Here is a 13,950-nt window from a genome sequence, read left to right as displayed (position 1 = left end):
GTGGCCGGTGAGCATGTTAGCCAGTTTGGAATGTGCTAGAAGAAACTGGTCTCACAGAAATGTGTAAAATGACCATGAGAACCACCTTCACCATCATTTAGTTGCATTTAGTCACAACTTTCAGAGGTCAGCTTGGTTAGGTGCTTTAACCCTTTTTAGCCTGACACTGAACACGTCCATGAGAGCATTTTTACATGCTGTAGCTGCTATGCATCAATACAACCGTTATATCGCAAATTTTAACAATATGTATGTAATCCAGCTTCCTGTAAAGGAAACAGGGTCTTGAGAGCAGAAGTTTCTAAATTTGGGAAGTCTGTTAAAGCTTATAAAAGCTTTTTTTGGTCAGATTTGGATGTTTTCCTAAATCTGACCAGGTTTTGGTGGTACCCAAGTCTAACCAAGCAATGAATAATCTTGTCATATGGGCTATAATTATTCTTGAAACAATTTAGTGGTCAATACAGTTAGCAAGCAACCAAAAGGTTGCTGGTTCAATTCCAGACAAAGTCACAAATCCCCTTTCAGGGTTGTATTGGGAACGGTAATACTCCGCCAGAACAAACATGGAGAAGCTAAAAACAGCTTGTTATTGTACCTTAAGAGGCTTTTTGGAAGGTGCTGCTGTTGCACCCACGCTGGGGCTACTTATTTGTGTTTTGTACTGTAAAACAGTGGTATAAAACCTGATAGCAACACTGAATACAGGTATGCCCAGCAAATTCATATTTTTATTAATATCACTACACACTTTGAAATAAGGTGACACTTGAATGTCCCATTTCTTGTCTTACTGACCACCCAATGCTTTAGCTATCTCACAGCTGCACCTATGGTCATATTGGCATAAGAAAAACCTCAGGAAGGTTAATGCTTAAAAGTTCTTACATTGCTAACTTCGGCTCCCAAAGACACAAGCAGAATAAAACTTGTCCAAATTAATTTGAAAGAAAGAGTCTAGTATCTTCTTGTCTCTCAGAAAGGGGAATATAAATACCTTGGTCCAATAATCAGACCTAGGAAGTGCTTTGGTGGCAGAAATATAAAGCTATTTCTGAGAGTACAGAATTTTACTCAGAAAGGTTAGGGAAGAGATGTATGCATACCATTTGACTTCTGGAAAGTACTTTATACTGTGGCCAAATACATTTAAATAAAAGTCAATCTAAAAATAGACATTAAGCTACAGTAGATTTCTCGATTTAAGAAAATTCTGCTCCTAAGACCCTGTTTGCTTCAACAAGAAACTGGATTACAAAATGATGGCTAGCAATGAACACAACGTAACAACTGCTAAAAGTAATTATTTTAATGTTCATTCAAATTCATAATTTTACCATCTATGCTGATCTATAATGGTTGAACCTGCCCATGTTGGAACCTGCCCAGGCGGTTAAAGATCCCTTCTTTCCTCCTCCCTTTTTATACCTCTCCTCCTCCTCCTGTGTTTGTTTCGGCTCTCTTCTTTTATTCCCCCTTCTCTCTCCTTGAACCCCTTCCATTCCCCTCTCTGCCCTCACCGCCGATCTCTTCCTTGTAACTCTGATCTCATCTCATTAGCACGTTTCTCTTTTTCATTGTCTTCCCACTTTGTCTCGCAGTCGTTTCTCTCCCCTCTCCTTTATTCATATTACATGCTCATTTCCATATGCTAATTAATGAATAATCACCTGGGTACATTCATGTGCAAATACAAATATATGTATTAAACGGCAGGGTAAATTATTCCGAGTCCAATGCTGTAAAACACCCTTGCAAAATTAGCCTTGGATATCAATTTGCATGTAGTTTGCTCTAATAGGCTTCATTTCTAATTTGTAAAAAGTGGAGTAACTCTGACACAATGATAAACACCAATTATGGTTTAGCAGGCAATATCCTAGACAGCTACAATGACGAAGAGAAGGAGGAGGAGGAGGAGGAGGAGGAAGAGGGGAGGGGGACTGTGTTTGCAGAGCCGGTAGGTTTGTGAACGATTTGTCGAAGTGGTGCTCGTAATTAAAGCTATCAGTCACAAGGCGCGGCGGCGAACTATCAAACGGTGTGTGTAGCAGCGACAATTAGAGACAAATTCGACACAACTATTATTAGGAAAAGTCATTTTTCACTTTAAGGAGCAGCTAGAGTTTACAGCATCCACAGAGAGAAGGAGTAATTGGTGGAAATAGGAGAGCGAGGAGGGGTGCAAAGAGGAGACAGCAATTATTAATGCCTTATTTTGGCTTTGTCTTATGACAAGAAATTGCACTTTTGATAAGGAAAGAAATCCCTAGTTTATTCAATTAAATATATAGTTTCAGTTAGTGTTTTAAATATATTTTGGATAACTTAATACTCTCCTCATCCCCAGAGCTGTATTAAAGATTTAAGGTTTCAGACCAGTCGAAACAACCCAGTGCTGTTAACTTAATTCTGAAGTGCTTTCAAACTTCAAGTCAGAGGTAACCTTCAGCCAGTGCAAACCTTTTTAGAGAATCTGTATTTTTTTACACAGAGAAAATATGTTTTTTCTTTGAAATTTCACTGCAGAAAAAGCTAAAAAGAAAGTGTTTCTATTGTTAGTTTTAGATTATTGAATAATGCTTACATAAGTATAAAAATGTGTAATTCACTTCTTGTTTTCAAAACAATGGCCTACAAATATGTTTTGAAGCTTGAGTTTGCTGTCGTTTTCTTTCGTTTTTGGCTATTAGAGGAGCTTTAATGAAGAGAATGAAAGCCAGGGATACTGCAAACATTGATGCTGCCTGATCAAATTTAGTTACTACTTGGTACAAAGACTGAACTTTATGTGTATTTTTTACGCTCTGTGTAAAATGTGATGACAGAATAAATGAAAAAAAGTCTTACATGAGTCCTCAATCATGCAAAAGAACAAAAAGTAAGTTTTGAAAAATACAACTGAATCCTGTTAATGCATTGGAGTGTATTTTTTACACTATAATACCATATTTTTTTATTTGGAAAACAGAAAGACTTAAAGATATGTGAGAGTTTAAGTTGTATATTTGTTAGTGTTATGATGTTTATTTGTGTTTAGGAACTGTGATTTGGTTTCCAGAGTTTGTGTGACCAATATTACTGTTAAATTCGGTTAGCGGTGGAGCAGCACGACCATGACTCCTGCAGCGGTTAATCAAATTGAAGTGCCAAGAGTAGCAAAATTCAACAAAGCTGTTTTGTTGTTCTAGTTTATGACATTAAAAAAAACAAATTAAGGCTTCACAGATGAGAATGTGTGCGATTAGAGGATTTTACTGCAATTTAATAAGAAATCTTTCTTACAAGATCACATGCTTCTTTCAGGCAAACTGAAAGGGTCTAGAGGGTTGAGTTAGCCAAGCTCAAATCAAGTTACCAAAGAGGCAAGTCAAAAGTCACGTGGGACGAGTTCAAGTCAAAAGTCTCAAGTCTTGAAAAAGTCCAGTCATTTTAAACACGTATGAGTCAAGTCTCACGTCCATTTATTCAGGTCTTACTCGAGTCCAAGTCTTTAGTCAGCTCTGCTTTTTTCTTCTGTGAGTGTCAGTCTGTGCAGATTTGTGGTTATATAGTAGCTGCTGTGCAGTGATTGGACCTTAAGCATCATGTGTATTTACCTGTGAGGGAGGGTGGGGATCCGACTGGGGTGGAGGGATTGGAAGAGAAGCTGTTGTTCGTGTGATCAGGAGAATAGATCTGTAAAAATTTTAAAAAATCCAGTACAACAATGACAGTTGCAAGAATACAGGATAGAGTTAAAGTAGTATTACACATCTAGAATGGCTTGAAAACACTTGAACAGAACTGGGAGGAAAAGCATTATAAAATGTGTGTGCAAGAAAGTGTGTGTGTGTGCGCGTGTGTGCTGTACTTACCGATGCGAGTGCTTTCCCTAAGGCATCTCCTGTCTGAGAGCTGCTGGCTGCTGCGCTCTGTGCTCGGTTAGCTGTGACACACACACACACACACACACACACACACACACACACACACACACACACACACACACAGGGGAAAAGAGGGATGTATTCTTGTAAATGAGGATGTTGTTAACTACATATTTAATTATTCAGCCCATCCGTTCCACAGGTAAACCTTAAAAACATGTTCATTAGAACTGGAAATTACACCTCAAAAATCACATTTTGTAAACCTCCAAGAAATGCAAGTCCCACACTTTCATTAATAATATTCCATCTATTTTCAAGGAATCCTTTCCGTGTTTTTGGGTCGTTAATACATTGACTTCCTCCTTAGCGCTCTTACATCAAAGGTTAGCACCGTCCAGGCAGTTCAAGGCAACTGCTGAGCCACTGCTGAAATGCATTTGCTGCAATAAATGAAGGAATGAATGGATCCTTTTTTAAATGAAGAGAATCAAAAGCGGACTTTAATAGTAGCAAACATTCAATACTACCATGCATTCGCATTTTAAAAGTGTGACGCCATGAGTTTGTGGGGAAATGCTGGACTTTAAATGCAACTAAATCTGTTTCACACACTTGAAGAGCACTGAGGCCAGAGAGGAAGGAAGTGACCTCACAAGACCAGATGAGCGCCCACACAAACACACGCAGGCACACACACACACACACACACATATACTGAGGCATAAGACTGACATGCTCACAGCACATCTCTCCTGATAGCAGATCCCAGATGGAAACTTTACGCTCGCACACACAAGTTAGACACACACACAAAGACACACAAACAGGCTTGCGCGCAGCAAAAACACATCCTTTCACGGCAAATGAATCCATTACAGAGATTGGCAGCAGTGGACTTCTTTAAGCTGCTAGAAAGAAAAGAGAGAGAGACAGGTAGACAGAACGAGAGACGGGGAAGCAGCATATGTTTTGGGGTTAAAGCCTCATGTCTCACTCATGCCACACCACTGGCCTAGTAAACCATCCAAGGGATTACTGTTTAACACACACACACACACACACACACACACACACACACACACACACACACACACACACACACACACACACACACACACCCTCACTTGATGCATAATTCAAAACATATGCAGTAGGAAATCTTTTTCATAAACGAGAGCTTATAGCCACAAAGCAGGAGAGCATAGAGAGGATAAAACTTTTTTTTTTTTTTTAGGTTTTGGGGGTTTTTTTGTCCGTCACCTCTTCAAAGAAAGAGAACAAAAAACGAATTAATTTTATAAACGAAATTATTAGTAAATCACTATTTAGTTTTTACTTTTGTTTTTTGTGTGTCACCTCTTCAAAAACAGAGAAAAAAATACTAATTTATTTTATAAACCAATCTAATAGTAAATCACAATTTAGCTTTTTTTTACTTTTGTTTTTGTATCTCCAGTTCTTTGCTGTAAATCAGCTAAATTGTTCATGCTAATTGTTTACAGTGCATAATACTTAAGGTATCTGCCAATATGATAGGTACCACATGGACTCAACAGAGGGCGGCTGTATGGGGCTGATCTACTCTATTCAGTTGCATGATTTTATGTGCCTACTATGCTACGCTGTTTACAATACTATGCTAGCAGCAGTGCAAGGACTGTTAAATGGATAGCTAGCATAGCCTGAAGAAAGCTAACAGCTTAGGGTGAGTATTTACAGCTACACCAACAAATTCTGTTTTTTCTTTTCTTTCTCTGACTTAACTGCTCCCTTTATCTTTTACATTTGTTATGTTTACCAGCAAAATTGGATACATGGAAGAGAATGAATAGCTATAACTTTATTACACTTGCAATGCAGCAAGTTTTAATGCATTGTATAAACTAGCAAACTCTCACACCTTAGGTCAATAAACAGTAAGAAAATCGTAATGACTGAAAATCTCAGCTTTTAAGCCAGAGTTCAGGTGTGAGGTTTGATTTGATGGAAATATAATACACTGATCCTACAGATAGATACAGGTGAGGTAAATTCTGTCACTAAGGACATTCCTCTTAGGAACATTGCTTGTTATTGGTATTAATTACAACCGACATGACTCTTTCATGTCCACAGCTCATGTTCTACATAAAGTCAATGTGCATGTTTAGTTGTACAAAAGCAGTCTGAGGTAGAAAATCACCTATAAACACCCAGCATCCGTGTTTAAGAGTTTGTGAGTTCACGTTTATTATATGTTTACATTTAAATAACAGCAGCATGCTTTTTATTAGGTTCATCTTGTGTTTACACTTATCTGCTCGAACTGTGTCTGTGTGAGATGAGGATTGTTGGAGAGGTCTTTCCATGAAAACAAACTTTCAATCTGTTTCTTATTGCTGTTCTATTTGTTCTACGGGACTCAAAGTAAGGGGTCCATATGGTATGCTGTGTGTATGTGTGTGCATGCAGTGGTGTGTTACGGTGATGTCAAGGTCAAGCCAAAATGAAGTCCAAGTGTGCTTCTCAGTTTGACTATATTCTGTTTCTGACTCTAACAAAAAAGTTTAAATCATCTGTGTCTAATCACAGCACGGAGAGTTGTAACTGATTATGTGGCTATAAACAAAACCCTGCTAATAGGGAAGAACTGTTAACCTCATTTCTTAAGTAGTAACTCTAGGTGTTTTTCCATGTAGTGCATAAAAAACAAAATTTTAAAATATCACAAAACTGTTTGGTCTTATATGGAGAATCTTGTATATCGTATTCGTTATGTGACAAAGTTCATTGGAAACACATTTAGGTAGCATCCACGTTAAAACACTTATTTTAAAAGTGTTTTCAAATCTCTGTCTAAGCAGAATCTATTCAGAAATAATTTCTGTCTCTGCTAACACACTTGTTACACATTATCTGGACTTTTCCCATACAGTAGGCATGTGTGCACCTGTGCAAAGAGGAAGCATCGGGCCTAAAAGAGTAGAAAAAACTACAGAGGGAGAAAAACAGTGAAACAAAGACCATCCATCTTCCTCCACTTATCCAATGCAAGGCTGCAGCGGTGCTCTATTATTTTTGGTTTACTTGTGAGTGAGACAGTCATATGTTTAAAATGAAATTGCGTAGTTGTGGATGGACCTTTGGAGAAGATTCACGCTGCTTTAGTGATTGATGATAGGCATGTGGGGAGCATCTTTGCTGGTGCAAACATCACAGCAGCAATAAACAATCACTCACAAGGCAGCCTAACTGAGTTTAGATTAGCAATTAGCATAAGCCAAGTAAGCTGCCTGTGCTAGACTTTTTTCTTATACAACAGGCTGATGACTCCCTGTAATGACCAACTCCTCCTGTATTTTGATAGCCGAATGCACAATTACCTCCCTCTCTCAGGATATTATCATAACATGATTTGATTGGCTAGTTACAGCACTGGAGGATTTAAATAAATGTGATTCGATTTGCTGGCGCCTGCTTTGATATTTGAACTTGCCTTAACTTTTTAGCACAAGCAGCTTGAGCAAAGAAAAGAAAAGCAATGGATCCACAATTCAGCTCAGCAACACATCACATCAAACCATCTGAAGTAAATGAGAGGATTGAAACCTGAAATGGGTACATGTGACTCCTCCCTAAGCACGAGGGGGACCCCCAGATTTATTTTTGGGTTCCTGCTGACCGCCACTGTACATGGCAGTTTATTTATTTATCCATACACACAGAAACAAAACTGCATTCCAAACCTGAAATAGTCAGTTTGTTAATGCACATAAAATGACCTGGGAGCACTTTAGAAACTGATTAATATTTAGTGATGTTTTACGCAAAACAAGCCCCAAATTAATCAGTACCGATGTGTGGGGGTGTCTCCTGGCTAAAGGATGAAGGGCTTGCCGTAACCGATGCTGCAAATTTTTGTGATACAATAATAATTACAGTTTTGTAATTGTTTAAATTATTTAGCAATATGAATAAAAGTATTTAAATTCTATATAAACAAATAAACAAAAAAAATGTTGTGGGCTTAAAGGATGAATTTGCAAAAAACAGAGTACATGTTTGAAAGCATTTAGTGCCGCCAAATAGGGCTGGGCCATATTATACCGTTCACGGTAATACCGGTATAATGTTAGGCAACGATAGGAAAATGAAATATCGCGATAGAATGGGAGTAAAACGCGCATGCGCAGTGCCTTTGTTTTCATACGCACATGGCCGATTGTTGAGTGAAACAGATGAACCAGAATTGGTTTGTAAAAATGGTGCAACTTCCGTGATGTGGAACTGGTTTGGTGTTTGTCCGTCAGATACACAACAAAGCACATTTTTTTGCAGAACATGCAAGCGGCCGTCGTTATTGTCGTATTTGTCGGACTAAGATGCTCCTATATCTGGGAGTAATCTGGGTCCTAAACTCCGTATGCTTCAGGTCAAACAACACTGCAGTATCACTGAGAGTTAAAAACTGTCTAAATTCTTTCATCTTTAATAAAACGATCAGCATTGCTGCTTTACCAGGTGTAACTATAAAGTTTAACTTCCAGGCATCCATGAAAACAAGTTATTACATTTAACGGAGTTAGAAGTTAGCAGGAAGCTAGCGGAAGTTAGCTGGCTAGTTTCGCTAGTTACCTAAGCATGCTATAGCATGTTCTGACTGAGAGATTTCTGAAAAAATTCAAACGTACAGCTCTGCTATCACTTCCAACATAAATGAAGACAGGAAACTAAACAGCAGTGACGTTTGTAGGGTTACTGAAGTTGGGCTAGCTGGTATATAATGATGTGCTACGTGATCGCTAGCGACACAGCTATGTTAGCATAACATAAACAGTGAAGCTGGAGGACGAACACTAACACTTTTCCACTTATAAAAGTTAACGTGAAGGTTCTTCATGGTTAGAGACAAATGCAATCGCATGGCAGGATGCTGTAAACGGACCAAACTTCAGTCAGGAGAACAACTGAGATAATCCATCCATAATACGAGGTTAGTCATTAATATACTGCAACAACATGGGAATAGAGCAGCTGCCAGAGAATTCAACATTAATGAATCAATGGTACAGAAGTGGAGGAAGCAAGAAGAATGAGTTTAATAAAGTTTGATTTATCTCACTGCTTTGTTTCGCTTAATGTGCCTTATAATCCCGTGCACCTTACGGTCCGAAAAATGCGTACTGCACACTGCAGTTTAATGTTGCAAAGCACCTCTTTTTAACTTCAGTGGATATTATACATGGTTATGCTCAGGATATGTCAGCCCATTTCTACTGGAAATGCCTTTTGGTTAAACTTTCAGCAAGGAATTTGCATTTGCACTGTTACATTTTTATAAAGCTTTAATGTACATAAAAACCAGCTTCTTGTTTAAGTGAAAATAAATGGAAGGTTGTCTTTTTGCGCTAGTAATGTTGTGGAGTTGTATTTTGTCTCGCATCAATTATATCGTCAGTTATATCGTTATCGCAAATTTTCAAATATATATCGTGATAAATATTTTTGGCCATATCGCCCTGCTCTACCGCCAAATCATCACTCCAAAATAACAACAATGTAGAAAAAGATTCATAATTTTAATGCAACCAAAACAGTTACATTAACAATTTAACTTCTACACACAGCAGAGCTTTTACTTTTGTTTTTAAGAAAGTCCCAATTTAAGAGTCCCGTTCTTTAGGTCAGTCCAGATTTCACACTTCAAGTCTCTTAGGTCATGTTGGGTTTTTTTTTTAAGTCTTTAGTCAACTCAGGAAGTCTTAGAGTCAAGTCCAAGTCAGATCTGAAATCTGAAGTCTACAGCTCTGAAACCCACAAGCAACAAATATTTATGGACTTTTATATGAACTACATCCTGTTAGGTTTACGATGTTGCTGTTAACGTGAACACTCTCTTAGTTATACTGTATGTGTAAAAAACCTAACAGCTCCTAGATAGCACTAAACACAAAGTGCATGCACAAATTTCATTAGTGTACACAATTTATCTACAATGTGCTAAAACATTCTGCTAAACAGGAACAAACAAAAATATTGATCCTCATTGTGGCACTAGAGGAAAGTCAGAGGACTAATTGGCACTGTCAGTAGGTTTCGTCCTCTGACAACCATGAATATCTTTGGATGAAATTGGATGGCATTCATTTAATTCCTACACTGCGAGCAAGGTTGAAGACAGGCATGCATCTAATGAACGGAGAATCATTCATTAGATCAAGAGATTTGGAATATCACAATCACTATGGGAAAGGATGCTTATTCCCATCAGCTAATGGTGTTTGCTGTGTTGATCACCAAGCAGCAGTATTGGATAATGTCTTTACGGATTAAAGCTCGTACAATTAAAGATTTTGAAATGTTCACTGAGTGATCAGGAGACGTGATTGCCTTCAAGTATTATTTAACGCTAACAGTGACCTTGTAATTTCTTTACACAGGCATCTTACCCATGATGCTGTCTGTTCCGTTGGTAGGGGCAGTGCAAGAGGCGGTGCTGTAGTGATTTGCCCCGCCCCCACCACCTCCCCCTCTGTGGAAGCTGGACATGGGAGGAAGGCTGGAGTTGATATCTGCAGACGAGTGAGACGGGTAGCTCTGCGAAGAGACGGATGGAAAAAAATGAACCTTTAATATGAAAACTGCTACGAAACAGGAAAGATTACATTAGAATAAAATAAAAAACAGAAGGAAGTGGTTACAAACATGAAGCCTGCGCTCTGGATAATTACAGCACTAGAACTGAAATAAAAGAATTACTATCTAATGACACTTGACAGCTTTATGGCTTCACATATGTGTAGAATTTATTAATCTTTCTCATGTGTCCAGCTCTGCAAATGTGCACTTCCAGTAAAGCACAATATAGCCAACTAACAATAACTGGAAGCACAATATAGCCAACTAACAATAACTGGAAAAAACCAGCATGTTGAATTCATTCTGCAGAGAGCCAGCGGTCTTTAATATATTAATCACTACTGATAGATTTATTTCATTAATGGATTTTGTTGATTATAAATCTATGACTAACGGGATTGTAACCATAATTGTAATTTTGGTCATTATAGTTTCAGTTACAGTGGCTTTAAGTTTTTGTTCCATGTAGTTTTCTGTATAAATGTCCAAGAGCGACCATCCAGATGCCAACTAATGACTCAATATTTCCTTTATTTCCGTGTTCACCAAAGACATGCAAGCTTGAATGAATCTTTTTCAAGGTTGTCTTATTTCATTTGAATCTACCAGTTGAATTTAATTTTGCTGCAGAATGTAGGTAGTAGAATAAAAATCTACATTCCAGGGTTGCTTACTGGATTTAGCTGTTAGCTGGATGGCCCCACTGTGCAATGCAGCTTCAGAAAACAAAATCAGTAAAGAAGCACATTCTCCATGTTGTGTCCATGTTCGGACACCGTGTGACGGACAGTTCTGCTCACCAGTCTGTCGTGAGGGTGAATCCCGCAGTAGGAGGAGCTCTGAGCAGCGCCGTGGGCTGAATTCCCGCCACCTAGCATGCTGCCGTGGTAACCTTGCTGGCTCATACTGCTGCTACTGCTGCTCCAGGGATCGCCGCTATGGTGACCATCTGATAAAGGCGATACAGAAAGGAAGATAAGGAAGTTAGAAAAATGCATTTTGTTTTGTTCTTTTTACAAAACCTTAAGACAGAAGTTTTAAACAGTTTTAAAAACAAAAATACTTTTATTGTGAAAGCTGCATGCTTTTTTCCTTGTAACTAAGGGCTTTTGTGCAAGACCTACAAATGCACCACTAAAAAAAAAGTCATAAAATAACATTCTCCCACTAACTTTCTCTATCTATGCCATTACAGGAGTGTCTTCAAAGGTGCCTATGCGCTGGTTCTTCTAATTCTCCAATCAGCTACTACAGCTCCAGATTTGTAGACACTAATCTTCTGCCAGATCGTAGACTCAGTTAATATCACTCTAGTTTGAGCATTTCAGTAAATGTTTTGCTATAATCTTTCCATCTGAGTGCTGTCTCAGTTTCCCCTCAACTGATATTATTCATCCTTAGGATCCATTTGCCCCTCAGCTTTCCACACCACTAGCCTCAACTGGCTTCAACTATCTGCCAGTGACCTCCCAACTACTCCCGGTTCCTGGCTTCCTTCTGCTCATCAGAAATAATACCAGAAAGACATTCTAGCCTCAACCTCCATAGACAATCTGACCACCCACCCACGCAGCTTAAAGGCTGCGTGGGTGGGTGCAAGTAACCCACCCACGCAAGTAACCGTGTAAATAAACTTAATATTGCAACTGGATTTTCAGTTCAACTATGGACCAGAGGAAGTTTGAATCGACCGAGGGCTTCCAGTTACTGGGGCCGCAGAGGCCCAGAGGTGCACAAGAGGATCAACCTCAAGGGAAGACAGGCCAAGTGTAAGTCAATTTAGGTTTGAAGCTTCTTTTTTTTTTTAATGGGAAAACTTTTTATTTTTAAATTGCAGCTTGTCAAGAAGACCTAAAGATGGGAATGAGAGAAGTACCACACACTTTCTGATATTTGAAAGGATCTTATAATCAGAGACATTGATTTCACAGAGAGTAAAGTTACATTTTTCATGCTACTGAACTAACGTGTCTATTTTACCAATTTATTATCTTGTTTTGAGGTCATCAGCTGCTGCTGCCATTATTCACGTGTTTGACTGTAAAAGTGAAACAGTGATTGCATGATTTAGATATTTTTCCCACTACAGTAAAACAAAATTTCAATTGATCAAATAAATTGATATATATTAATGAAATTTAGGGGAGGTACATGTGATGTGCAGGTTTCTGACAAGGTAATCTCCTGTGTAAGAAAACAAGGTGAAAACACAGTGAGGTTTCTCTCTGCTGTCAAACCTTCCAGACACTCAACAGTGTCTACATGCAGTTCAGCAATCTGACCCACTTTGTGCAGTAACCTGATTTCAGAAAACATTCACATAAATGGGACACCTGGTCTCCTTCCTCACATTAAGAATTTAAGAATAACCCGGTTAACACGGATGTGTGCAGGACAAACCTGATTTCTGGGACCATGTCCACCATGTGAAATTAGTTGAGAGTGTATGTACTGTATACATGACAGACACCCAGCAGAGAGAAAAGAGGAGAGTCGGGGGGGAAATGAGAATTGAAAATTGTCAAAGCATTTTCCATCTATAGTTGAAAAGCAGACAAATTTGTTTAATCAAAACAGGACCAAACACTCTAAAAGGAAGGGCATAACGCAGAGATAATGGCCTGTATTTTTAATCCAGTCTCTTCAAAGAGATACTAAAGTAGACCTGTTATTCTTTTATTTATTTTCTCTGCTACAGAAGTGTATGCGCATATTATACATGGCCAGAGTTTCAGATAACGAGGTCAGTGTATGTATAAGTAATCCCTGGGAGCCAGAGCACAGGCTTCAGACTGCTCCAAATGATCTTTTTCAGAGTTTTTTTCTATTCTTGGCTCTGAATGATGTAATAAAAGTGGCTAACTATAATATATTCATCTTAGGCATAGCTCTGGCTGTGAGCACACCTGCTGTTCAGAACTTTTGCTTACACCGCGGAGACATTCACAAGAAAGTGTGCTTAAAGAGTTAGTCTTAAAAGAAGTGGGGTGTTAAAACAGCTGGTTTCACACAGGATGAGCTGAGGTGCTGTGTTAAGCCCAAGTAAAAGTTTTTTTTTTAAATTTTGAATCATTAAAAACTACTCTAACAGAGCCAGTAGTTTTAGTTATCCAATCAATGACAAGCACCTGCACCTTATATTATACTGTAGTATATCTACATGACTCACTTGTTTGTTGGGCTAGTGTTCCATAAAATCAAAGCGATTAAATGGAGCCAATGTTCCAGGTGAACCAAACCAACCAACCAACCACCTGCAGAAGCTGCTGATCCAACCTGTGTCAACACTAAATTGCTCGGACATGTGAAAATCGCAGACTTTGCCAGGACAATTCCTGTTTTAATTTAAAAGGTCACAAATGAAATGTTTGCACAAAGTCATATCAGTGGCTACAACCTAATCCATGAAAGTTTCCAGCCTGTATTTTTTATGGAGTTGAGTCTTTGATCTTTAAGTTGT

The 13,950-nt window shown here is 38.5% G+C and overlaps 1 protein-coding gene across 4 annotated transcripts in view; it reads right to left on the bottom strand.

Annotated features, from left to right (window-relative positions):
- The window catches only part of tcf4 (transcription factor 4), a 255,612-nt gene that overhangs the window by 27,612 nt on the left and 214,050 nt on the right, over window positions 1-13,950 (bottom strand). For all 4 annotated transcript variants that reach the window (XM_085359625.1, XM_085359626.1, XM_085359623.1 and 1 more), the window contains 4 exons: window positions 11,291-11,439; window positions 10,301-10,448; window positions 3,858-3,928; window positions 3,600-3,678 (listed from right to left, as the gene is read on the bottom strand). In XM_085359625.1, coding sequence (XP_085215751.1) covers window positions 3,600-3,678; window positions 3,858-3,928; window positions 10,301-10,448; window positions 11,291-11,439 — 447 coding nt within the window. The remainder of the gene's footprint in view (window positions 1-3,599; window positions 3,679-3,857; window positions 3,929-10,300; window positions 10,449-11,290; window positions 11,440-13,950) is intronic.

This window comes from Diplotaxodon limnothrissa, linkage group LG7 (genome assembly GCF_057381915.1).
Source record: "Diplotaxodon limnothrissa isolate DT_005_m linkage group LG7, D_limnothrissa_male_GT1.1, whole genome shotgun sequence".
Taxonomy (NCBI): Eukaryota; Metazoa; Chordata; class Actinopteri; order Cichliformes; family Cichlidae; genus Diplotaxodon; species Diplotaxodon limnothrissa.
This window is presented reverse-complemented; position numbering and strand designations above follow the sequence as displayed.